The sequence below is a fragment of the Triplophysa dalaica genome, chromosome 21 (genome assembly GCF_015846415.1).
Source record: "Triplophysa dalaica isolate WHDGS20190420 chromosome 21, ASM1584641v1, whole genome shotgun sequence".
NCBI classification, from domain to species: Eukaryota; Metazoa; Chordata; class Actinopteri; order Cypriniformes; family Nemacheilidae; genus Triplophysa; species Triplophysa dalaica.
In genome coordinates this window covers 13,026,443-13,050,909 of record NC_079562.1, presented here as the reverse complement: position 1 = coordinate 13,050,909, position 24,467 = coordinate 13,026,443, and the positions used below count along the sequence as shown (strand labels likewise).

At 38.1% G+C, this 24,467-nt stretch overlaps 3 protein-coding genes across 3 annotated transcripts; all 3 read right to left on the bottom strand.

Moving 5' to 3' along the window:
* Positions 1-12,400: 12,400 nt before the first annotated feature.
* Positions 12,401-15,918, bottom strand: LOC130410546 (arrestin domain-containing protein 2-like). Its single transcript, XM_056735254.1, has 8 exons — positions 15,508-15,918; positions 14,909-14,978; positions 14,678-14,825; positions 14,493-14,595; positions 14,153-14,409; positions 13,906-14,068; positions 13,670-13,824; positions 12,401-13,582 (listed from the first exon to the last, which is right to left on the bottom strand). Exons 1-8 carry the CDS (start codon positions 15,779-15,781, stop codon positions 13,529-13,531), a joined length of 1,224 nt encoding a protein of 407 aa, XP_056591232.1. The 5' UTR covers positions 15,782-15,918; the 3' UTR covers positions 12,401-13,528.
* A 351-nt stretch (positions 15,919-16,269) lies between these two features.
* On the bottom strand, positions 16,270-18,616 carry arrdc2 (arrestin domain containing 2). The gene is made up of 2 exons (XM_056735255.1): positions 18,100-18,616; positions 16,270-16,907 (listed from the first exon to the last, which is right to left on the bottom strand). Exons 1-2 carry the CDS (start codon positions 18,356-18,358, stop codon positions 16,897-16,899), a joined length of 270 nt encoding a protein of 89 aa, XP_056591233.1. The 5' UTR covers positions 18,359-18,616; the 3' UTR covers positions 16,270-16,896.
* A 420-nt stretch (positions 18,617-19,036) lies between these two features.
* si:dkey-13m1.5 (uncharacterized) lies at positions 19,037-24,017 on the bottom strand. The gene is made up of 9 exons (XM_056735292.1): positions 23,973-24,017; positions 22,628-23,174; positions 22,425-22,540; positions 22,235-22,335; positions 21,559-21,683; positions 20,756-20,862; positions 20,436-20,625; positions 20,124-20,212; positions 19,037-19,981 (listed from the first exon to the last, which is right to left on the bottom strand). The coding sequence occupies exons 2-9, from the start codon at positions 23,130-23,132 to the stop codon at positions 19,841-19,843; spliced, it is 1,374 nt and encodes a 457-aa protein (XP_056591270.1). The 5' UTR covers positions 23,133-23,174; positions 23,973-24,017; the 3' UTR covers positions 19,037-19,840.
* Between the last annotated feature and the right edge of the window lie 450 nt (positions 24,018-24,467).

Sequence of the window (24,467 nt, the reverse complement as noted above, 5' to 3'; positions counted from 1 at the left end):
CCAGTCCGTATATTATTCATATTTGCATGTGAAAATTACAGATTTTCTAAAATGATTTCACGTATTAGAGAATTGCTTTTCAGACTTCTCACAGTTTAATTCAGATGTAAGTTGTATGGCGTTCCCATAACAGGTGGTGATGATACCATATATGATACATATGAGGCAATATATTATTATCGAAAATATTCAATCATCTGGATATAAGTTATCATCACATCTCAGAGGATTCCTGCGTGAACAAGGCAGAGATCGATATGGATTTGTGGAATGACTCAAATTAAAAAGCAGTGCTGTGCCTTCAATATTGGATCCGATTGGAATGGTGCAGCAATCTTATGTGATTCAAACATTTTTGTACTATGCATCGATATTGCTTTGTTAGAGATCGTTTGATGTGTCCTGAGCACTATTCACACGAGATTAGTCTTATCTGGTGACCTCAGTCATTTGTAATACTCTCAGAGGTTGTCTGTGATCTTAAGCCTGTGCGAATCGCCATCTCTGTGATTTGGTGGGCTCATATATAATTTTCAAGGTTTTATACACCGTTTGCGAATAATGGAGGCTGTTTTTGAGTGTTTTGGTATTCTTTCGGGTGATGGGTGATATCTATAAGTTATCCGTAGACTCCCGTTTGTTTATTTATTATGGAAACTCACGTAACATTTGAGATCCGCGATCGCGGTGATCTTTTTTCCAGTTCACGATCACTGGTCTCTGGTTCACGATCACTGGTCTCAAATGCAGGCAGGTACGGTCATATATCATGAAATGCAATACAAGTATAGGCTATATAAACAATATGCAAAGCCTTGCCATCACATTCGGGAAATAAGTCAGTAAATTTGAATAAAATCATCCTGTGCGAATGCGTCACATGAAACACTGATGTGGGGAGGTCATTTATAAATCACAGGAGGTCTCTAGATAATACTGATGCTGTGTGAAAACTGTGAATGATGCTAATGTGTATCGTAGCATTACATCTCTAACCAAATTCACAGAAGGCTCCAACTATACAAACTGTTATGCAATCAAAGCAGTGGGCGTTTACTTATAAAATCTTCAATACGGCACGCCTATTAAAACCAAACACTTGCAGAGCTGGCCTCAAAACCTGTGTAGAAAATAGCCTATTACTTATTGATTTTGATGTTTTTGAATATAAAAACTACGCGAACGTCATAAGTAGACCTCATATAACAGTATAAAACAATAAACAAGCAGAGTTCATGAGACCTTTAACTACAAAATATTTAAACTGTGTATGATGCAATTCTACATATACGTAGGTATTATCCCCATATGTTTATTTTTATGTGGGGTAGACTCTATAGAATTGTTTCATATCTAATAGGTTTCATATATTGCTTAAGCATATATTTTATGTATTGTGTGGGCATAAATGAATGTGTATTTTTAAAAACATACATATTTTACATATTTTCGCTTCCCCTTTGGTGGAATGAACTACCAGCCTCCACCCGAACTGCAGCATCCTTCACAAGTTTGAAAAAACAGCTCAAGACATGCCTGTTCCGCATTCAGTTGACTAACCAATATCTGTATGCCTGTCTGTTAAAAAAAAAAGTTCATTCTCTCCTTTGCTTACTCCAGCTTTAATCCTCCTAGTAGCATGGCCTTGTGAACTAACGGTACAGTTTAGCCTGTTGACAAAATGCTTATATGCTCTCCTACTTGTATGTCGCTTTGGATAAAAGCATCTGCCAAAGGAATAAATGTAATGTGAAATGTAATTTACCTTTCCGGGCAACTTTGCCTCTGTTGTGAGAAAAAAATCATTTTGTAACATCTAAGACGATTATTGATATGCAGAAACAGCACAGATCTATTAGGATAACAGCTGGGGTATTCCAGTGTTATGAACGTGACATAAAAATGCTCAGAGAATGAATTTTTTACGATTATATGAACCATCTCTTTATATTTTACTGAACCCTTGTCGATAGAGTCTTAACAAAAAATGTCAGTCTATGAAAAACATTTTTATTTAAATAAAGGATACAGTTTTTGGGAGACGATAAACTTTAAATAAAATGCACAATCCTGAAGCAAAAATACCCAATGAATAAAGAAGGGATGCCTCTTTATAGAATATAAAATAGTTACTTTATATGAATTTTCATGTGTCCATTTATGAGGAGTATGTAGCGTTATGGACTCCTGAGATAGGCGCAGGCTCCCCGTGACCCGAGGTAGTTCGGATAAGCGGTAGAAAATGGATGGATGGATGTAGCGTTATGGATGTGACAATGACAATGGCACTTACCTGACTATGAAAAATCATGCACTATAAATAAAACACATTTGAAGAGAGATCTCACATGGGTATTTGAACCACCAAATGTGAAAATCTGTGCTGTTACCATAGTAAAAAATTGGGATAAGGTTGACATTTTGACGGAATTGCCCAGCTCAAGTAATTTAGACTTGATAGAATTTGATGAGATTATTAAAGACCATTGGTTAGCAAAACGGAGCACCGTCTCAGAAGAATAAAGGTTAATTTGATATCTTTTACATCTTCTTCTTGTCTCAGCAAAAACAACAGAGATGTTTTAAGGCATTACCACTGTATTGCATACTGAGTTGTTGAAAAACACGGTCAGCTGACATGAAAAGGGAGGAATGATGTGAACTCAGAACCTGTTCAACAGGGACACTCATTACAAACAGTCTGTGGAAATTTAGGTCAGGGATGGTACGGCGATATTTGGTTAAGTTTAGGCTTCGCCTCCGGCTACGTTTGATCATGTGATTTTCTTTAAGTCCTTGACTCAAAGTGTCCTTGAAAACTCTCACAGCCAAGACACATCTATTTTTAACCGAGGCAAATAAACAACAACTTCTTTGTGGATTCCTCTGTGGAACTGATGTGAGGAAGATCTACTCAATAGGGTACCTTACGGCACCATTTCATAGTTATTTGCTTTTGCTATCGACTTGTTCTGCAGAATCAGATTTGAGAGGAGTGGCCCGCAGGCCCCGCAGCCGATGATCTTATCTTTGATTGACCGTTGACCTGGTCTGGACTTCAGTCTGTACTTAAAAATGAATGAAGGAAAGAAAATGTTATTTCAGTATCAGTTTTTTTTCTTTTCTTAAAACTTTTTGAATCTTGATTTATACAGTTACATGCAAACAATCTCGTGCAGTTCTCAGCATTCTTCAGTTTAATCAGAATCTAAATTTCCTGCCCGGTAACAGTTTCAGAAGTCTTGACCAATCATTTACAAACAGGAAAAGCTGACTGATCGTGAGCACTTCCCCCGCACACTTACATTTTTGTCTCTGCACAGTGAACAAAAAGAGCAAACAAGAACGAACACACGCACATTTTGTTTTCACATCATGCAAAGTTACAACTTTATGTGCAATGTGAAACCAGGAATTGTTCCTAAAATAAAGATTAAATCCGATGAGTAAAATACACAAAGAATCAAGATTCTACTATATAAAAGAGTTGTTGTTACCTCTACAGTAAATATCTATAGGTAAAGGGAAACAATATGCAAAGTTTGGGGAATAAAGGGGTACAGTATAAATATTCTTCTTTATTTTCCAAACTTTGTAAATCTGGTTATTTATGCGGTACATTGCAGGCCGTAATCTAAAGGGTGACCAAGTTATGTTAGATATAATGATGCCTGTTGTCCAATTGCAGAACATTTGCCCAAGTGAAAAACAGCCATGCATCATGCAAACTCATTCATTTTACACCTAATGACATGTAGTGCAAAAAACTTTTTTTAAATTGTGCTTGAACGCTATTGTTAAAACGAAGAAAACAATCATGATATAAAAAGTTTAGGCATGCAAACAAGCAACGTTTCACCGGTACAATGTGTTCTTGCAGCAGATGCAACCTGTGAACCACATGTTTTTTAAATGTCTGTGGTTTAGGTTTAAAGTCCCGCTGATGTCACCAATGTTTAGTTTTTCTGAAACGTCTGCAGGAGGGGAATTTCTTGCGTCCGTTTGATTGGCCCGTTACTGTTTTGTTCTCTTCAGGCACACGCCCGGAGACAGAAGGGCCAATGAGAGCGCTGCTCGTGAGGAGTTGTTGCTCCATATGTTGAAGCAGTCTGGTTTCCTGAACAACCGCACAACAGCACTAGTCAGGATGTTTCATGTCACAGAGACGTCTGTGTGCGCGAGGCCAGCTGTGCCCTTTCCTGCCCTCTCTTGGCTTATCCCCCGATATTCCCTCGAGTTCAGCTCCTCCTGGGTTATTCTCTGTGACTTATCAGCTGTGCGAACATGCTTACCCACAGTAGTGTGACCTCACAGGCCTCCGGTGCTGTTCGTCGGCCAAATGTTGAGTCAACACGCACCCTCATGCAAACAAACAACAGCATGAGTTTTACAAATGTGGTAGCAGAAATGCAACTAAAGACTGCACAACGTTTATCCGACGCTGCTGTAACATCTGACCTCTCTGTCCCACACGGTGCTGGTGTTTGTGAGGATTCAGCACAATAGGCCCTTTGTGCCACTTCTTGGCTTTTTGTGGTTTGGCACAGGCCTCCGTGCCGCTCGGCTCCGGTCAGTGACTTCTCTCCTCACCTGCGCGCTGTTACTTAATAACTAGAGCAGTGGGATCAGGTTTGTCTGGTTATTAAATCCAGCATCACTGCCAAACGTTCAGATAGAAAAACAAGGGCTCTGTTGGACTCTCTTATATATTGTGTATATTCTCTCATGTGTTTGTCACTTCATACACGCAGCGACTGGAATTAAATGCTGAGCAGTTAAGATGTCGTAAAGACCCTAATTAGGGCTTGGGCCCTCCTGTCAAAACAAAAGGATGGGGGTGGGATTGAAAGTTTGCGGTCAAAACAAAAGGTTTGTCTGGTTTTTAAATAGGTCGGGTTCATTAGTAGACACAACAATGACAATAAAGAATACTGTCCTGATCACTTTTTCATAAATATACCTGCTGGAAAAATAGGTAGAAACCCAAACCATTGCCAAAATTCTAATGGTTTACAATAAATACTATTTTGAACCTTAACCAGTTAATCTGCTAGATAACATCCCACCAATAGAATCCAAAGGAAACCAGTAGCGACCAATTATAGTTTTCATTAAATCCAATACAATTCCCATTATTACCATTAAATTCATTACATTTTCTATTGTGTTTTGGGCCCTCAGTGTCTGTTTCTATTTTCCTACACTTCGGATGATAGTCTTGTCATCAAAAAAATCAGTCACATGTTTTTCTGTTTTAGAAGGGGGTAAAACTTGCGTTACCGATGTGAAAAAAATGACACAGATAACATGTCTTGTAGGATTTCTGTGAATTAAAATGCACAAACCAGAAGAAATAACACATATACGAAGTAATGGCTTTTAATAAAACATAAATACGGTATTATATGTTAAGTGCCCATTTATGAGGAATATAATCCATTATGACGATTCTGAAAACTAGAAAACCGTGCTTAAAAAATAAAAGAAAGTTAAAAACTTATAGAGAGACCTTAACATGGATATAGATGTATGATGCAACAGCGGTGTAATTCAGATTATTTTCAGGTTATCCAGACAATTTATATGGGAAAATCCCTATTACAATACAAACCACAATACATGCGAGCCTGCTGGGGTAAAAGTGAGTGGGAATTTCCTAATCCGTGGGAACTTTTGTGCTTTTGAGAAAATGAATGTGACTTATACTTAAAAATCTGAATTCGCATGCCTATATGTTTCAGTACAGTATACCTTTAGTCCGGCCCCAACAGTCCCTGTTATCATCTGTACCTATCAGCTCTTGTTTTTCTGTAACCTGAAACCTTCTTTCAATGTAGGGAGACCAGCAAAACATTCTTTCAGCTCAAAAACATGAAAGAACAAATCACAGTTACCTTCACATGTTACAATACTGCACAGGAAAAATACTAGCAAAACCAGTGGGACATGTGTAGGGTTCTGTCATGTTGGACAGCAGGAGGGAATCAACAGGGAGGCTGTTTTTTAACCTCTGTTACACACCGGCCACAGCCCGCAGGCCTTTCATACAAGTTTGCTGCAAGCAGGATCAGTTACAGATTCACATCCTTACTCTATATTCAATCTACCTGTTATAAAGGATGAGATGCATTGTTTATATCAAATAATTCTGACTTAGACATAGTGAGCATTGAGGAAAAGAAATATATTCAAACTGAATATTCATGATTATTTTCATGAAACTGCTGTCCTACCGTATTTTGTGATATTTTTTATAAATCATTAGTCATCCTTTGTCTTTCACTCGGTTTTGAAAAGATATAATCAATAAAAAGTATTAAAAAGTGCTTGTCAACTTTGACAACACAGTATTTAATCATTTAAAAGTAAAGTGTTTTTTTAATTTCATGAAATAATGCGAAGGTTTGGGAAGGACAGCGACGATATAAAAAATCATGTTTACTAGGTTTACATACACTGTACGGATTATTTGCTTCCCTACATTTTTTTTATTCCAGCAATAAGTTGCTTTTACTTATTTTACTTACAAAGTAAGTTATGATTTCATGAGCTGAATAAACATTTAAAGGTAAAATACTATTAATAGTTACAAAAATAAAAACATTTACCACAAAACTAATAAAGCTAACAAAAAATTTAAAATAATAACATAAACACTGTCGTGTTTTATTTTTTACTTATTTATTTTAATATTATTTTTGCGAAAAATAAAAGTGAATGTTTAATTAGATTAATGGCTTTGGGCCTGAAGTGAAAACTATATTACTCTTAATTTAATCAGCAATTAAATTGTAAAACATCAGAGACTGACTCAGTCGTATTTATCACAAAATAAAATCTTTGTCTATATGTAGTCATTTGACACATGGCTCAGGAGCAGGACCTGAGAAAAATCATGTCTTTAGCTGTAGGAAGAGATGCTCTGGTTGGCTTCGCAGCCCACGCTTTGTGTAACTCTAGTGTGTTGAGAGGCGGCTGTAAGGAGAGAAGGTGTAGTCTGTTTTGCTTAACAGCTTTCAGCCTCCAAACGTTCCCTCTTCACTTAAGAAACATGAATGCTAGTCTGACCTACATAGATGGCCTGTGAGGGGCCTGGAAATTGTCTTTGTACAGTCTGGACAGGGATTAGAACCTGTTTACTTTGAATAGATTTTTAGGACACTGATTTGTTTTCATGCTTAGTCTATTTAGTGTGTTTAGCAAACATTGGTCTGTATTCCTTCAACAACAAGCATCTAATGTCCATGCAGAGGCTGATTTTTATTACAAACAGATTTTATCACACGATTCTAATTATGTGAGATTTTGACAAACGATTCATTCTTTTTTCAGACACCCTTAAAACAAAGAATATCAAAATAAAATCATATTTTTGAAGTGTTTCAATTATTTAATCAAACTGAATTCAAAACTATCAAATGTACTTCTGCAACGCATCCAAACTGTATATCCTCTGAACATTGTAAAAACATTTCAACACCCAAAGGACTCCAGTCTGATATCCAATGTGAGAAACACACATACAGAACATATCATCCCGACAGTCTCATCTCTTCTCCACAGAGACGCATGAGTTCATTGGTCTCGGGTGTTTCGCTCATTTACTGCAGCCAATGTATTTTAAACAGAGGACATGACAAACGTCTCCCAAAGTGAAACCCGGATCAGTGTGATGCTTAACTAAGTGTCAGGAGAAGCTGTCAGTGCCACGGCAGTGTGCCAGTTGATGCCCGCCAGACCAATGAGTTTACGGTCACTTCTAGAATAAACACTGACCTACATGCCCTCTCTGTCTTTATCGTCAAAACATATTTTTCCTTTCCTCATCCCTCCCTTATCTCATCAACGTTCTAAATCTTCTTGACGTGACTGTTTACATCTGCATGTTCCCACCGATGCCGGTTGTTTACTCGTACATAAAGCGTGACATCAGAGAGGCAGGGAGCTGTAACCCTCTCCTGAGAGAACTATGAAAAGAAAGCACATTATTCCTTATCCTTCCTGTTTGTGTGCTGTTTTCTGTCATATCTGCTCAGTGAGAGTATAGGGTTGTGGTTTGGATGCATTGTGTGTTCTTTCAGCCATTAGCCAAATCCTCTTTTCTTGTGTTCTCGTCATTGTTTATCATGGGTTTGCAGAAAATGATGACTGTGGGGAATTTTCGATATAGGGAAGAGCTGAAACGTGTGAAAGCTTGTCATGAGTCAGTCTAAACTTTACAGTGCAGCATTTTGGGAAAAAAATATCCAGCTTCCATTTTAAACAAGAAGTGTTATGAGTTATAAACAAGGTTCTTGGAAGCGTTCACCAGGATCACCATCTGTGGAAAAGGCGACTCCTCCTTATGGCCCAAAGCGGAACTGCACATCCATATGGCACAGCCGATGTGGGTCTAAGGAGGGACAACTGTTGCTTGTAAGAAAATTTATTACATTGTGTACCAGGTCACAGTTGAACCCTGCAGACACATTTCACTGCGAATGTGTGGAGAGACCGCACAAACAACTCCAACTCCAGTTGTTTTTACCAAACAATGAATGTAAATGTCGACCAGGGACGGCCATAACTACAATTCAGTTTCTATTGTATACAAAAGAAAATGATACATTGACCTTTTTGCCCCTTTTGTATTCCACACAAGCAAATGGGAGCAAATAATGACATGACTTGTATTTGTGTGTGAACTGTCCCTTTAAGGATCCTCAAAGTTCCTTCCAAGGCTGATATTTCACCCCAAAAATTGTAATTGTGTCATCATTTATTCTCCCTCTTATCATTTCCGCAAAAGAAGATATTTTGAAGAAAGTTGGTAACCAAACAGCAGTGGCACCCATTCACTTCTATAAATGGACTCAAAACCAATGCAAGTGAATGAGAGCCAGTTAAGAACATTCTTCAAAATATCTTCTTTTCTGTTCTGCGGAAGAAAGTCATACGATTTTGAAACGGCAAGAGGCTTAATGTGGGTGATGAAAGAATTTTCACTTTTGGTTGAACTATCACTTTTAGGGCATATCAAGTACACAGAATTACATCCTAAAGCATTTCTGAAGGAAAACGCTGGTGTCTTAGAGAACAGTGGGTATTATAGAGGCCGAAGGAGAAACAATCTTGGAGAACGTCCTGTTCCTGCAGTAGCTCAATTGTGCAACTGCAAACACATCTTGAAGGCTTAAACCTTTTGTTTATGTTTTTCCACCCTGCATGAAATCTCTCTTTTCGGCTGAAATGAATGCATTCGTTCTCAACCCCGCCATACATTCCTCATAATATTTACCATAAGTTCACAGCTCTTTCTGAGACTTGGACGCCAGCCAAGAACAGAGGCAAAACACGACCACGTGCAGCTCAGCCTGAGAGGGGAAGTAACATGCACACGCTTTTGACGCATTTAACAATGCTTCCTCATTTTAGCACTGTTTGTCAATATGCATTTGGAGGAATATCAACTCGTTTCGAAATTCCTGACCTTCGAGGTTCAGCATGTTGCTTGGAGGTGTTAACCCTATTAAAATATATAACATAAATAATGCATGAGTTTACTTTTTTGGATACAGAATGTTTAAATAAGTTGGACACTGATTTGCATTGAGCTGTTACATCAAAGACTCCTAGTACCACATTGGTGGGAAGAGTCTTACTTCGTCTATTTATAGTGTTTATATGAGCATAATATTGAGAAGCGAGCAAATGCAGAAAACAAGCTCGACCTTTAGTCTCCCAGAGCCTCCAATTTGCAGCTTTTTTATGCAAACCAAAACAAGTGCATTTCCAGTGAAGGACTAAGTATATTGGCATAAATCAGTTCATCAGGTTAACTGTCTGTGAGTGTCTTGAGATATTTTTGGAGGTTCCTTGGCTGTAAGACTAGTCTCTTCATCTGGCTCAAACGCTGCTTTCCACGAAGTCACAGCAGACCATTGGCTTCACGGCAAACTGATCCACCTTGGATGAAATCAACAAGCGGCTCACATGCACAGCCTGGAACGTCATGTCTCCATGTAAGGAAGATGCATTAAAGACAAATAATGGTTTGTCTGTCCAATTTAAACTATATTATCAGTATAGCAATTTAAGCAAGAAAGAAAAACATTTATTTTCAGAATCTATTATGGTACTTAGTGTTTCCATCTTCCTTAATGACAGCATGTTATCTTCTTAGTATGACTTGAGAAGGGAATGATCTTTAAATGTTATATTGGGCAGATGCTTTATTAAAAAAAAAAAAACAGTGCAGTCAAGCTATGCATTGTAATAATGTGTGTAACATAGAGCCTTCTAGTTACTGAAAGCAAATAGATTATTTTATTTATTATTTTATTATTAAAACCCTTAAAACCCTTTTCCTACTTAATATTATTAGTATTTTATTATTTAATTTCCATTTTTATTCTTTTAATGCGCTTCAAGATGTAAGGATTTATATAAAATAAAGTTATTGAAAGCAAATAGATTTTTATTTTATTTTATATATTATTATTTTATTGTTTTATTTTTTATTATTATTCTTTTTTTATTATTCTTACTTACTTACTTTACTTTACTTTACTTTACTTTACTTTATTTTATAAATGATCTTTTATTGTTTTATTTGTATTATTATTCTTATTTTAGTTTTTTAATTTTATGTTATTCTTTACTTCACTTCACTTCACTTCATGATTTTATCCCAATTTATTGTAAAATGTAAGGTGGACACTCACAGACAATCTGGCCATTCCTTAAGTAACTATGTGTCACACACACCAGTTTAATTGCAGTTTTCCTTTTTATGCCGTTAATAAAACCCCTGACATGTATATTCTGGTTCCTCTTTCTCTTTCTTACTGATGGTCTAATTGGTTTTTCTGTTTTCTTCTGCTGTCCTCTGAATTACTCTGCTATCCGGACACATACATTCCTCCAATGACCCAATAGTTCACATGAGATGTTAAGTAAACAGATGAATCAACAGTGCAGAGGCTGGAATACATACACAAACACACAGGTGTATTGTGGATACATCACAATAAAAAATAGAACCTCTGACATCCTGTGATGTTGTTATTCTTGAGTTTAAAGATTTGCCACAGAGAGAGTAATAAACTATATACTATATATACAATATATACTATTGTGCTGGGTCGTCATTTCTGCTCCTTACAGGGTTGGTTGGCCTGATATATCAAAGTGATAGTTCACCCAAAAATGAAAATTCTGTCATTATTTCCTCACCCTCTTGTCATTTTGAAACTGTATGACTTTCTACGGACACAAAACCAATAGGTGCCTCCTATGGTCGGTTCACAACATAACCGTTCATATGTTCAGTGCTTCCTGTCTGGTTTTACCAGCCAAAACAGCTCAGTTTAGAGTTTAGCCTAGAGCAAAATGAAGGCCGAGAATTATTCAAGTCAAAACATATGAAAACATGAGAATATTCTTTGACTAATACATTCCAGTGTATGTGATGAAATGTTTGCCTTCAGAGGAGAAAGAAGGTGCCTGTTCCACATTTGTGACACTGAACAACAAAATATGTTTTATGGGTCAATTTATTTGTATAATTGATTAAAATAGTTAAGCTTTCTATTGACGTCTGGGTTGTAACGATAGGCCAAGACCTGGTAGAGATACAACCGTTTAAAACTCTGGAATCTGAGGGTGCAAAAATCAAAATATTAAGACAATCGCCTGTCAAGTTGTTAATCAGAGGCACTTTAGCAGGCCATCCACTCACAAAAATAAAGTGTTTATATATTTATGGTAGGAATTTACAAAATATCTTAACAGAACGTGATTTTTATTTAATATCATAATGATTTTTTTTACAAAAAATGTTCCCGTGCTTAGACTGGTTTTGTGATACAGGGTCACATTTTATACCCATTCATGTTGTAATACGATGGAAATATTTTTCATGATATGAATGACAGCGTGCACATTTACAAGTTGTGTTAAAATGTACTAATAGTACATGAATTTGATCAACCCAAGTAAACATTTCGTCATATGTCATATTCTATACACTTTCAAGTTAATCTTAAAATCAAGATTGTTCAGTAAGATCGAAGACTTTCTTTGTCCTTTAAATGATTTGAATAAATTTGCTTTCTGGGGAATTATGGGACTGTGAGATATTTTAAACAACAACACAGGAGACCGCATTCAATGCCCCAGGCTCCACTTACAGTACTGCGTGTTAAACATTGTTAAAATAACAACCCAAAGCATCTGCTGTACTACTGTATCATTCTGTTGGACAAACAAAATGTTTTTATGATAAAATGTCATAAAGCTATAAACCTTTGATCACACCTCAAGTCACCTTTGAGTAATGGACTTTGTGAAATATGTTTTCAATGAATGTTGAAGAAACATTCTACCTTAACATTTATGAAATAAAACAACATTTATCATCTTTCTTATTCACCATTTTTATTTATTTAAAAAAGTGGTTAGCAAAAATATACTCATCAACATGAAAAAGTATACAAAACACATTAATTCAAAAATAAATGTCATTAACATTCATCATCTTGAAATACAGTTTGAACTTCTGGAATGTCTGTCAGGACACTTTCGGGAGTCGTAACAGTAGTAAAGCTTAACGTGACATAATCCCTGTACTCATTTATCATTTCCTCAAAAACAACAGAAAGGCACCTCGGAGTAGACATGGCTCTATATTTTTCCTCATTGTTTGTAAAGCAAACTGAGTGGCTGATCTAGCCCTGCATAACATTGCGAGTTGTCTCAAGCCACTGGCGAAAATGCCAAAAAAAACCCACATCTAAAGTAAAGTTATCTGTGCTTATACATATGCCTTTGGCCTTGTGTTACATTCAATGAGACATTAAGACCCTTGAGGAGATTGACTCGACCTCCGTCGAACCACATAAAAGCCTTACACCCAGATTAAACTGGACGGGAGGTGTTTTTTACCAAAAGGGAAAGAGCAGGATTTCCATGTGCAATCTCCTCACAGACAAAGCTTTAGTTTTCCCTTCTGCATAGAATTTCCAACGCACACAGATATTGAAGCATTTCGACCTGTACATCAGAATCTCTTTGGCTTGAATCAGCACAAATGTGAAAGCGTTGTGGGGCGGCTGTACGTTTCGAGGCATCACGCGGCTCTCTAAAGGGTAAGAGAGAGTCACCACCTTATTTACAGGAAACCAACTTTCGCATTATTAGGCAAGGTACTATGTGCAGCATCCTGAATGGCTTCTGCAAAGAGGGTTCTCTAGTTCACTCATCATCACCTCCAAATTTTACGAAATCCGTTCTAGGCACAAACCGGAATCCGATCGCTCTTCGGGACACCGGCACGGGCTTTATTAGCCCGGCCCTGAATGTCCTCTTTGTTATTATGAAAGCGCGCCGCCTCGCCCAGTCCGGACATCTCCTCGCTATGGCCCTCTGCAGGAGCCACGCATGGTCTATAAGGATGTGAACAGCTCGAATCGATCTCAGTCTCAGAGAATCGTCCGGTAGAATCAAAACTTTTTTTCAAACATCACGCGATGCTCGGCTAGCAGAGTGTTCAACAGGTCATGCAGCGAGGACGCATGGACAAGGGTTGAGGGTTCGGATCCACCTGACGGAAACAAGAAACGACCGTTGAGAAATCTCGCCGTGACGAGAATCAGTATGTCAGTGAATTGTTACGTAACCGTCGGCTTACCTCGCAGTACACCGGAGGGGGGCGTAATCTGAACTCTTGGACGTAGGCCATAAGGGGGCGCTCCAGAACCGAACTAAGGTCTTCCTCTTGTCGATCCGCTGTGCGGCTTTGGATGTTTTGCTCATCCGTGACGACAGAACTGTACTCCGGAGGAGCTGCATGAAGAGGCGGCGAGAGATCAAGATGAGCACAGACAGATATTTGACTGCGTGCGATGCTAATGACAAGATACTTACGCTCGGGTTGCTCGGGGATGGCCATGCGAAACCATTCCATGTTCATGCTGTACTGGCTGCTGACGCTGGACGTGCGACTGCCGAACGGATGGAGGGGGATGGTGCCCATTACAAGCGGAAGCTCAAGAGAAAGCTTAGACGTCCCAGGAACGTCCACGCACACCTGATGAAAGATGATGAAAAGGTCAGATTGAAAAACAGAGAAATGCTAACCTAAGAAATGTTAACCACGAGTCAGCTAACTCACCCGGAGCATGTATTCAACTTTGATGATGCGACATTGCAGGATGGAGGGGCCGACTGGGGGGATTTTGATGGCTCGACCGTGCCACGTCTCCCTGCGGCGAGCGCCGACTATGTCACCGCATAGCGTTGCAACCACAGCGAGTTTCTGTTTCATAGTTCCCCTGGCAATGAAAGTCTGCTTCTGCGTGATGTACGCTTTAGGCATCACGGATCGTGAGGTGCCGTTATCGAACTCTGCGAAGACCGGAATGACTTCCCCTAGAACGCACAAATGACGGTTAGCATTTCACAAGTACAAACCCAATCATGTCTCAAGTGCGACAGTGTGCTTCCATCCACACCTGGTGTGTAGCCCTTGCGGTCTATCTTTGCAGTGATGGACACCTGGCCACAGTTTCGGTACCAGATGCGGGCCATCTTCTCTTTTGTTCCTGCTTGAGGAGCCTGCGAAAAAACGAAAGTGTGAACTGGAGAACTGGATAGACACCGGGAGGGTCACAAAACAGAAGATGTTGTCGAATCTCACCAGTAAACTGGGTGTGTTGATGTCGATGGGCTCGATGACTGTGAACTCTTTCTTGATCTTCTTCACCGTGGCCCACGGACGATGCAGCTTAACCTTCACCCAGTAGCGGATGCTGCCGTGCTTGCCTTCGAAAGATGTCACCAGAGTCCTGACAGACAAAACATCGATTTTAATCCGACTGCCAAACTTTTCCATTCAGAAAATAACATCTCCACGGGACAAGTCACTTACTCTTCCGGAAGCTGGAAACTGAATGGGTACTCGTGTCTCCCAGCGGAAAGCACCGTCAGCTCTTCATTATCTAAAAGGGAACAAAAGTAACAAACATTGAACCCATTTTTAAGGTTTCGTATTCGTCACACTCAAACACACAAAGCATGACTTCTAAGAAACCAAGAAAGATGTCATCGTGCATTAGAAAACGTCACTATTCAGCATCTCGAGGACGACTTTAAGTTATTTATTACATGCACAGATCTGAAACTGGTGCGAAATGAAAGCATTTCTTTCGTCTCAGCCTGTCATTTAAACTCACACATGGAACATCGAGTCCAGAAAGCAATGCGGATGTTGTTCTCAAACGCCTCTTGAATTATCACTCAATTGGTTTAAACAGAAAACGTAAAGCAACGTCAAATATTAACGTAATGAAAGGACAAAAAGGCAGTTTTGTTAATGTTTTATGCAGTTTTTACGTTTCAAAGGTGACGCACGCTCGAGCAGTTCATGAATGATTTTCAAGTATGATTTTATAACGATGCACAAATCTACAGACTTGTTACCTGACTAGGTTTTCAGACAGCACAGAGCTCTAGTCGCGATTGACTGACCTGCCTGCAGAAGCACTTCTCTCCGGTTCAGATACTCCACTTCATCGCTGTAGTTTTGCGTGTAAGCGGTGCTGGACCCGGCGCTGCGAGACTCGGTCCAGTGCACTTTGGCGAAACCTTCCGCGTGCAACTTTATCGACTGTACTTTACTCTCGGCCGAGAGCTCCAACACGACTTTCCCCGACACGACATCTCCGCTGCAGAACACCGGAGGACAGTCCATCTCCGGCGAGTCGAACACGATCTCGAACTTTTTCAGTTTGTCGAAAATCATCTTTGGTCTTGCAAAAGTATCCTAACGTCAAATGTCGCGTTAAACACCGTCGGGTCACACAAAGAGCGTGAGGTGCGTCAAAGTGCTGTGAAGTCCTTTATGCTCGAGGTTGAAAACAAAAGTGAAGTCGCACATAGACGTGCTCGGCCTTTAAGTCTTGTGGGCGGTCCTCGCTGAGTTTGTTATGTAAGGCCTATGGCTGAAACCGCTGCCTGCTCATAAACATATTGACTGGGTGTGGATGGAAGCTCGGATGATTGATGGTTACAGGTTCTTAGACAAAAACAAGCTGACTGAGCATGCCCGAACCAGAGGAACCTCCCCGTGAAGTTTAGCAAAACAACAACGGCTTGTTTCTGGAGAACCTGTACTGTCGTTCAAAGGGTGTGCGCGTGCGTGTGAACGCGCAACTTCTCAGGCGTTTTTGAAAGACGCACAAATACACATTTCGCATAAGTTTATTTTTTTGATTAAACTTTTTTTTTTACAATAAAACGCAATTTCAAACTGATCCTTTGCGAACAAGCGTTTGAGCAAAACTCCAAAAGCTCTTCTTAAAATACAGCGCTATAAAAGTACAGGAAACAACATAAGTTGTTTCTTTGTTACATCAGGGATACTATCGCCACCTCACGGAGGACAGTTTGAGTGTTTATTTAGTCTTTCTGTTACAGATGCGGTTTTGTTCTCCCTCTAGTGGTGTGACGTTCACATTACAACATGAATATTATCATCTCTGTGCTGCCAAAACACAAGCTGTAGTTTTAGATAACAATAAACAACACTTTAAACTGATACTGTGGTGTGTCCTGTACCAAACGAAGTAACGCAGTATTTGTCTTACACTCACAAATATATATACTTTTATATTTTCTGTTTATTTGTTTGGTAAAGGGTGACAAAAGATGAATTCTTTATCAAATATTAATTGAATAATCAACACGGCTGATATTGGTATATATTTAAAATGCAGAAAGATGAGAACAGCAGACACAGATGACATGAAGAATATTGTCAGATCACATTTCCTTGAATACTTTCCACTTCTGTGAGTTGACGTTTTCATGCCTGACAAAGCATTGACTTTGATGGCCCATTTTCTATCTTCAGCCTCATTACTTGGTCACTTAAAAGAAATGTTTGACAAAGTGTATTGACATTCTGATAACGTCTGTCCTTGTTTGCACTCTGTGTAAAATCTGGCTTTTAGATGAAAGAGTATTGCAACTATAAAGAGCAATTCACACAATTTATTTTCACATTTTACACCTTCATTGAAGCTCAACAGCATTTTTGCAGGATTTTCTTGAATATTTGTTGCAATAAGAATACAGTTTTTACAGAATCTGTCATACTTGCTAGATTTACTATTTTCGAAAACTGGGAAGAAGGGTTTTTTATCATGAAAATATAACTTAAATAAGCATCATTTACATATAAAGGGCTCAAAGAAGAATCTGTGATCACTCAATAGGTCAAATGTGTGATCATGCTATAGTATTCAATTCTTTAATCTAAAAATAAGAAAATAAACACATGTGCTTCCAAATACAAATCATTGAGTATGTTCTTACTCACTTCATTGTAAAGTCCTTTAATTCACTACAACTCAAGTTGTTACCAATTTAACATGCGACCGAGAACTATAATGTTTTTGAAGTAAACAATGTTTCATTTCCTACACTGCCTAACTTCCTGTATCACTACAACTTACCAACAGTAAATACACTTCTGTTTATAGGCAATGAAACAATTGAAACAAAGAATACAAAAACAATCAAATCATAATTTGTGCTTTGGCAAAGAGTAATAAGAACAGCCAGGATTAAATTTCTTATTTGTTCTCCTGTTATACAACAAACTGTTATGTTGAAAAACTTTAAATACATAGGTGGGTCACAACATATACAACATCACGTTTTAAACTTTTTCTTTCCTTAATTTTGATGCAGTAAAGTAGTAAACCACATGTGCCTACTTCTCAAGTTCCTATTAACACACATTTCAATATCCTTATAAATTGGCCTTTCCAATTGTAATGACAATAGCTCAGCTTCATCACACTTTCTTATGAAGTGCAGTTGTTGGTTTGTGTATTCCAGCTAAACAGATGAATGATTAACCAGTGCACACACTTGCCCAGCATTATCACTTCAGTGCCATCTGTCAAAGGGCTCATCTTGACTCATGAACAAGAACTCTACATGCGTTTCTGCCCGAACACACACCTCATGTTGCATGAAACCACAGTAAAGCCATAGCATACAAACTTCAGAGACTAAACTCTTAAAAAGGAAGAAAATGATAAAAGCACCAACCTCTAATAAGATGTTGTCTCTTTCTGAAATAAGTGATCCTGGAGGTATAGTCGTTGTAGACGGTGTTCACTCCAACACTGCGGTTTTCCAGCCAGTGGGCTGTGGCGACCCCTCGTCCCTGAACACCCAAAGCTCGGACTTTAATCTCCCGGTTCAGCTCCAGGACCACCACACCTGTCACCATCTCTCCACTGCGGTACACAGCATCCCCCGGACCGTCCAGCTCGAGGGAAAAGTCTTTAATACTTTGGAAAGCCATTACTTCAGCAGCCTAAAATTGTGTGCGTTATACACACACCTGTTGTGATAAAAGACCGACTTCAATAATCGTGCATGGCCACGCGAGCGGAACAGCGGGTAATACTCATTTATTTATCGATTAAATCGTAAAATATGTTTTTTTTAAGTTTTAAATTTGGCTGTGGGATATTCCCGACAATACAAGTACATAAAGTCGAAGGCATGTACTCACCTTGCACTTCTCAAAGTAACAGACCGCAACAAAACTGTGCGCTGTATGAGGGAACGCCTTCTTTAGATTTTGCGCCTATTGGAAACAAGCGCAAGTGTAAACCCGCCCCGTTGTGATTATTGCCCCGCCCACCCCTAACGTAAACATGCCCCGAACAGATGATTTGGACAAGTGTGAAATGAGTGAACCACCTAAATATAGTCTCTTATAGACGGTTTCATCATAACATAAACAAACGTTACTGCGCATGCGCACTTTTGTCAACGTAGACTGCGATACCAAGCTCAACCGCTAGATGGCAGTGGACAGACCAGTCAACATATTGTTTATTTAATAAAATGAACATACAAGAAAATTCAACTAATCGTTTATTTTATACGATTATTACACAGTCAAATTATAATAAAAATGTAATTAACATATATTAAATTATAAATAGTTATAAACTAGCCAAACACAAACGGGAGCTGATGGTCAGGCGCACGCGCGTCCGATGAAACGTGCACGAGCATTTTGAAGAAAGAATATTTCGCTGCTATCCTTCTAAAAACCATACCTCCATATTTCGTGATTTTCTATTTTTGCCATAAATCATTATTATTATTTACCCTTTATGTTTGTCACTCGGTTTTGCAAATATTTAACCAATGAAGTATTAAAAAGTGCTTTTCAACTTTGACAACACTATGCAATCATTGAAAAAGTGACCCACCATTTCTGGAGGAACAACAACGTACATACAAGGTTTCAAAAGGACAGTGACAATTTTCTATTTTATCCTAATGTATTGGCTAATACAAAATATGTAAAGTTACATCACAATTTGTTAATTCTTTGATTGTGACAGTTTCGTCGTTTTCTTAATCACTAGAAGAATGACACTATAATAACTTATTATAAAGTGTACATAATAGGGCTATAACTTGTAGCAGTAGATATTTTATTTGTATCGAGTGCCATCCAACTGAGAATGCAATGCCGAGGGCAAACACTACTGACACACTTAACTGTAATATTTGGCACGTTTGAATTACAAATTAACCTTGAGAACTACCAAGCGTAAGCAGGACATCTTCTATTGTCACAACAAGCCTCAAATTCACTCATCTGCAGATAAAAACAGCATCACCCTCTGTTATGGTTGAAATTATCTCGATTGTAAGTCATTATACTCAAACGTTTAATATTTCTGACATGACAAGACTTTGAAATGGCAAAGACAGTAAAAAATGATGCTTTATTTTAGACGTTTCATGTGTCTTTGACAAGTCAAAAACAAATATGACTTATGTGTTGAAAAGGTGGATCGTCCAGGGATGCCTTAGAATAAGGCTTGGGAATAAAAACTTCATTATGAGTTGTTCTGAAGTCCCAGGTGCTTAGCTGGGGTCTGATGTGACTCTCTTTTACCTAAGAAAAAACATTATATTATCAGGTGACTTTTTAAAGTTCATGTCAATGTCTATGTTTAATTCTCATGGATTCAGCTGAAAAAATAACCGATACAAGCATTGGGCAGGAGCTGATCTGTCTTGAAGTGTTAATATTTTACCCGCTGAAGCTGCCAAGGGCTGAGTTGCTGTCTCCTACAGTTCTGGGGCACAAAGTCTCTTTGCATGGTTGTTAGCATTGGATCTGGCTCTAAAAAACAAGCAGTTCAGAGAAATATTAGAATTGGGTAAATAATATTGTTTATATTAAAATGACATCATGCCAACAAAAACAATCTGAAGGGTCAGATCAAGCTCGTCCCGTATTTACTTAATACAAAGAGGGCATGTCTTATAAAAAGCAAAAATACTGGTCTAGCTGGGACTAAAACATTTGATCCTATAGGGCAAGATAATGTATAATTCAGTGCAACCTTGTTCAAACAGCATATTGCTGGATGGGTTGTTGTGTGGTCTGGGTCGGACGATCTCTTTTGGAGAAAACTGCTCATGTGACGTTGTGCTGTAGAATGTTACTGACAGACCGGGTCTCCCAAATTCGACATTGCTCAAAGTCCTTAGATTTGCTCCTTTAACATGCACTGGAAACGACATGTTGCTTATCTAAGAAGGTATACATCTCAATATTAGAAAAAAGAACATTCTGTACTGGTATAAGTTGTCATTTATATCCTCATAAATAAGAAGATGTACAAATAAGCATTTTAACATCGGATGAAGGTTCAAGTCAAACCTCTGGGAAGAAGGACTGGTTAGTTGTCTTAATTCTGTCCTGGTTAAATGTTTCCCCTTCAAACACAGTGCTCAGATTTTTGTATTTGCGCACCAAATGAACAGGATCTGGTTTCAAGAGAGACAAGCGTTAGAGTGATAGTTCACCCCAAAATTTTGATCATTTACTCACCTTCATGCCATTTTCAACCAGTATGACTTTTCTTCTTCCACAGAACACAAAAGACGATATTTAAAAGCAAGTTGATAACAGAATAGCGCTAGTACCAATTTATTTGTATGGACACAAAACCAATGCAAGTGAATTTGGGGCAAGTTAAAGGGATACTTCCCTTTCCCACTATGGGAGTCGATGGGGGCAAAATCTGTCTGGTCATAAGCTTTCCTCCTAATATATTTCTCGTTGTTCTTCAGAACAAAGACATTTATACAGATTTGGAAATGTGGAGTAAATGATGACAGAATTTTCATTTTAGGATGAACTATCCCTTTAACAACATTCATCAAAATATCTTCTTCTGTGTTCTGCATGACAAGAGTGTGAAGACAGAATAAAACATTGTGGTTTAAGTTTGCACTGTTTTAAAAGTGACTTTTTTAACCTTTTTTACAAAAACACTTTTTCCATTACAAAGAATTGTTTTGAAATATCAAGGTTGTGCAGATGGTCTTTTTGGAACACACAGCCATGATAGACTTGAACAAATACCCAAATGTCTATGTAAGGAAATTATATAAAAAAGTCAACACAATTTCGGTCTATGGTAAAACAAAAAGCATATGGCATACAATTAAAGTACATACCACATTTACGCACAGGAAACTGTTCAGATGTGGTTGTGTTCCATTCATCATCAGCAAGTTCTCGGAGGTTGAAATGTTGGGATTTCTTTATCTTGGGAAGCAGAAGTTCATTCAGTATCGTAGGGCTGTGAAAATATAAAATGCACATCCCCAAATTCTTAAGCACTATTGTTTTAACTTGCTTCTTGAAAATTGCTCTCAGTATCATTCTTATTTTATTAGGATAAACTGTAAATGGTGACAGAAACTGTGCAGGTTGGTACTAATTGGCCGCTTTTTGCACGGCTACTTGCCACATGAGCAAAAAACTGGACACAAAATGTGAATTTGAAATATTTGATTAGCTCATTTTTTTGTGAAAGCAGACCTTCCGCAAGGAAAAGCTGTTTAGTTTGTAAAGTAAGAAACGACATTCAAATGTGAACATGCCAATTGGTTTAACCATTTGTAAATATAATATCATATATAGACATATTAATAATTCATTTTTGTGTAATATTAAACTGCTCCTCTTAACATGATTTGCAGCATCCGGGATACAGAGTGTTATTAGTTTTGAGTGGTTGTTATTGGAAAATAACAACCCTTAGAATGTCGAGACTGGCCAATCAGAATCAATCATTCAAATGACGTGTAATAAGTATGAAATAACATTTATTTGTTGTGACATCAGTACCTGAGGTCACCTGACTCTCTGAAGGAAGAAGAGTAAGTTGTTTTGTTCTCGGTTATCTTTTCTTGGTCTCCCATCACTAAGGATGAATGCTGAATACGTTGCTGGATGATCACGCATATAAAACAAAGATGTGCTTGAGTTTGAACACATGGGAAGGTAAACAAAGGGAGGGATGCACTGACTCTCTTACCTGTTCAACAGACTGGAGAGGTGGAAGTGGAGGACACCATCTGTTCTGAAACTGCTCATTGTAACTGGATATCACAAACTTGCTATTTTTGTTCACGGTTAGCGTGGACCCAACACCTTATTGATAAACAAAAAATATATAATCAAAAACTAAACATCAGCAGGACGTGAAATAGAAAGAGAGAGAGAGTATGTGTTATTGACCTGTGTTCTCCATTGGCTTTGCTTTGAGGACTGGGGGAACTTCATGCGTGATATAACATGATCTGTAAGTGGGTTGCGGATATTTGCCTTTTGGTAGATTTGTCCCGACTGATGTGATGGGAAGAACAGGCTTGGTTACAGATGTGGGCGAGTGCTGGAAGTCCTCAGTAGTAGTAGTACGAAATGTTTCACTTTTGTTGTCAAAATGTACTTTGAAATTGGTGCTGTGCATGGTTGCGTGAGTTTGCTTTGGTTGAATGACAGGGACTGGTTGATGTGGAGGAAAGGATGATGAAGTTTCTGTCTGGAGTTCTCTGATACGTTTCAGGTCTCTGTGATGGAATTTTGGAGAGACAGGAGGAGCAAGGGTCTCCCTTTTTGGCAAGGTGGTCTCCAAATATTTAAAATGCTTCTGGAAAGTAGTTTCATACGTGTCATCTGGTCCGTCACCACCACTTCCGATCCAGAACGGCACATTCGATATTCTGGAGCCATGGACCTCCATCAGAGCTTGCTGTAGAGAATATTAGTAGTTTTCGCAGATTTCCTTAAATAGATATGAAAAATGACAATCTATTTAAAGGTTTAAAACAGCTGTGTAGAAATCAAGCTTGTGTCTTGAAGCACGTATATCTGACAGTGCTTCATTACTGACATGAAAACAATTCAATGTTACCTAAACTGTAAAATAGTCAGTTTTCTTAATTTGTTGTGAAATTGTGGCTGGAATACACTACAATACTTTTAAGATCTGAACAGATTTTCTTTAAACTAGACATCAACACTTGCAGACTTTTTGAAAGTTTCAGGAACACTATAACTGATCAAATCTGCAGACTGGCACAGACTTTCTGCATCAAGTCCAGACTGAAATCTGAGCAAAAGTCTTGTAGTGTATTTTAAACTTAAGTCAACACATCAGATAAATTGATCCAAATAACTTTTTGTTATGTTGGATTAAATAATGGTATTCTTTGTTCAATGTATTGTGTTAAAATATTAAAACTAATCTACATGATATGATGTTTTTTATATTTAAGAACATGGTTATAAATGCTTGAGGAGTTTTTTGAATAGAGAGAAGACCTTCGTTGTTGTTAAATGCATCAAATTGAAATGAATTGTGTATTTGACACAAGTTATTAAGCAAACAAAATGGCATATTTAGTAAAGCCCTTTTTCATAAAAGCTGTTCCCTTACATAGTTCATTAGCTGAACCTTTGTCTACAAAAAAGGAATGTCTATATTAATTCAATTTTGTATAATATATAATCAAACATTTAAAACGTGTTTTGTGGTTAATCTCAATAATAATACACACTAAAATGATGAAACAACATTTACCTCAGTCTTCTGTACAGCACTGTCCAAACGGAGCGGAGCACACAGGGCAGGGGGTCAAAGACTTTTCAATTTGTTGTGGAGACATTAATTATTAAGGGTTTCCCAAGACAACCACTAGCGAGCCTTTATTCATGATATTTACATTAAACACGCCTATTCTTAGGAATTTACTTGTTGTAGTGGTTTACATTTTGGTGACACATCGAACCTTTCATGTCTTTGTATACTATATATTTGTATTTACTCAGAACTTTTACTCTTCGCTAAGTGGCAGTAGTGAGTAAACAGCAGTGCGAGGGCTTCTATACACTATACACGCAGAAAGAACTGAATAAGTGTCATTAAACACACCAAAAAGACATGTTTGCAAAGGCTATTTACCAATGTTTACCTGTATATTTCACGATTGTCTCCGCCAATCCTTCCCCAATAAAAACGACATTTCTTACATATTTTGTAAAATAAAAACAGCATTTCCTTCAAAACCATAGCAAT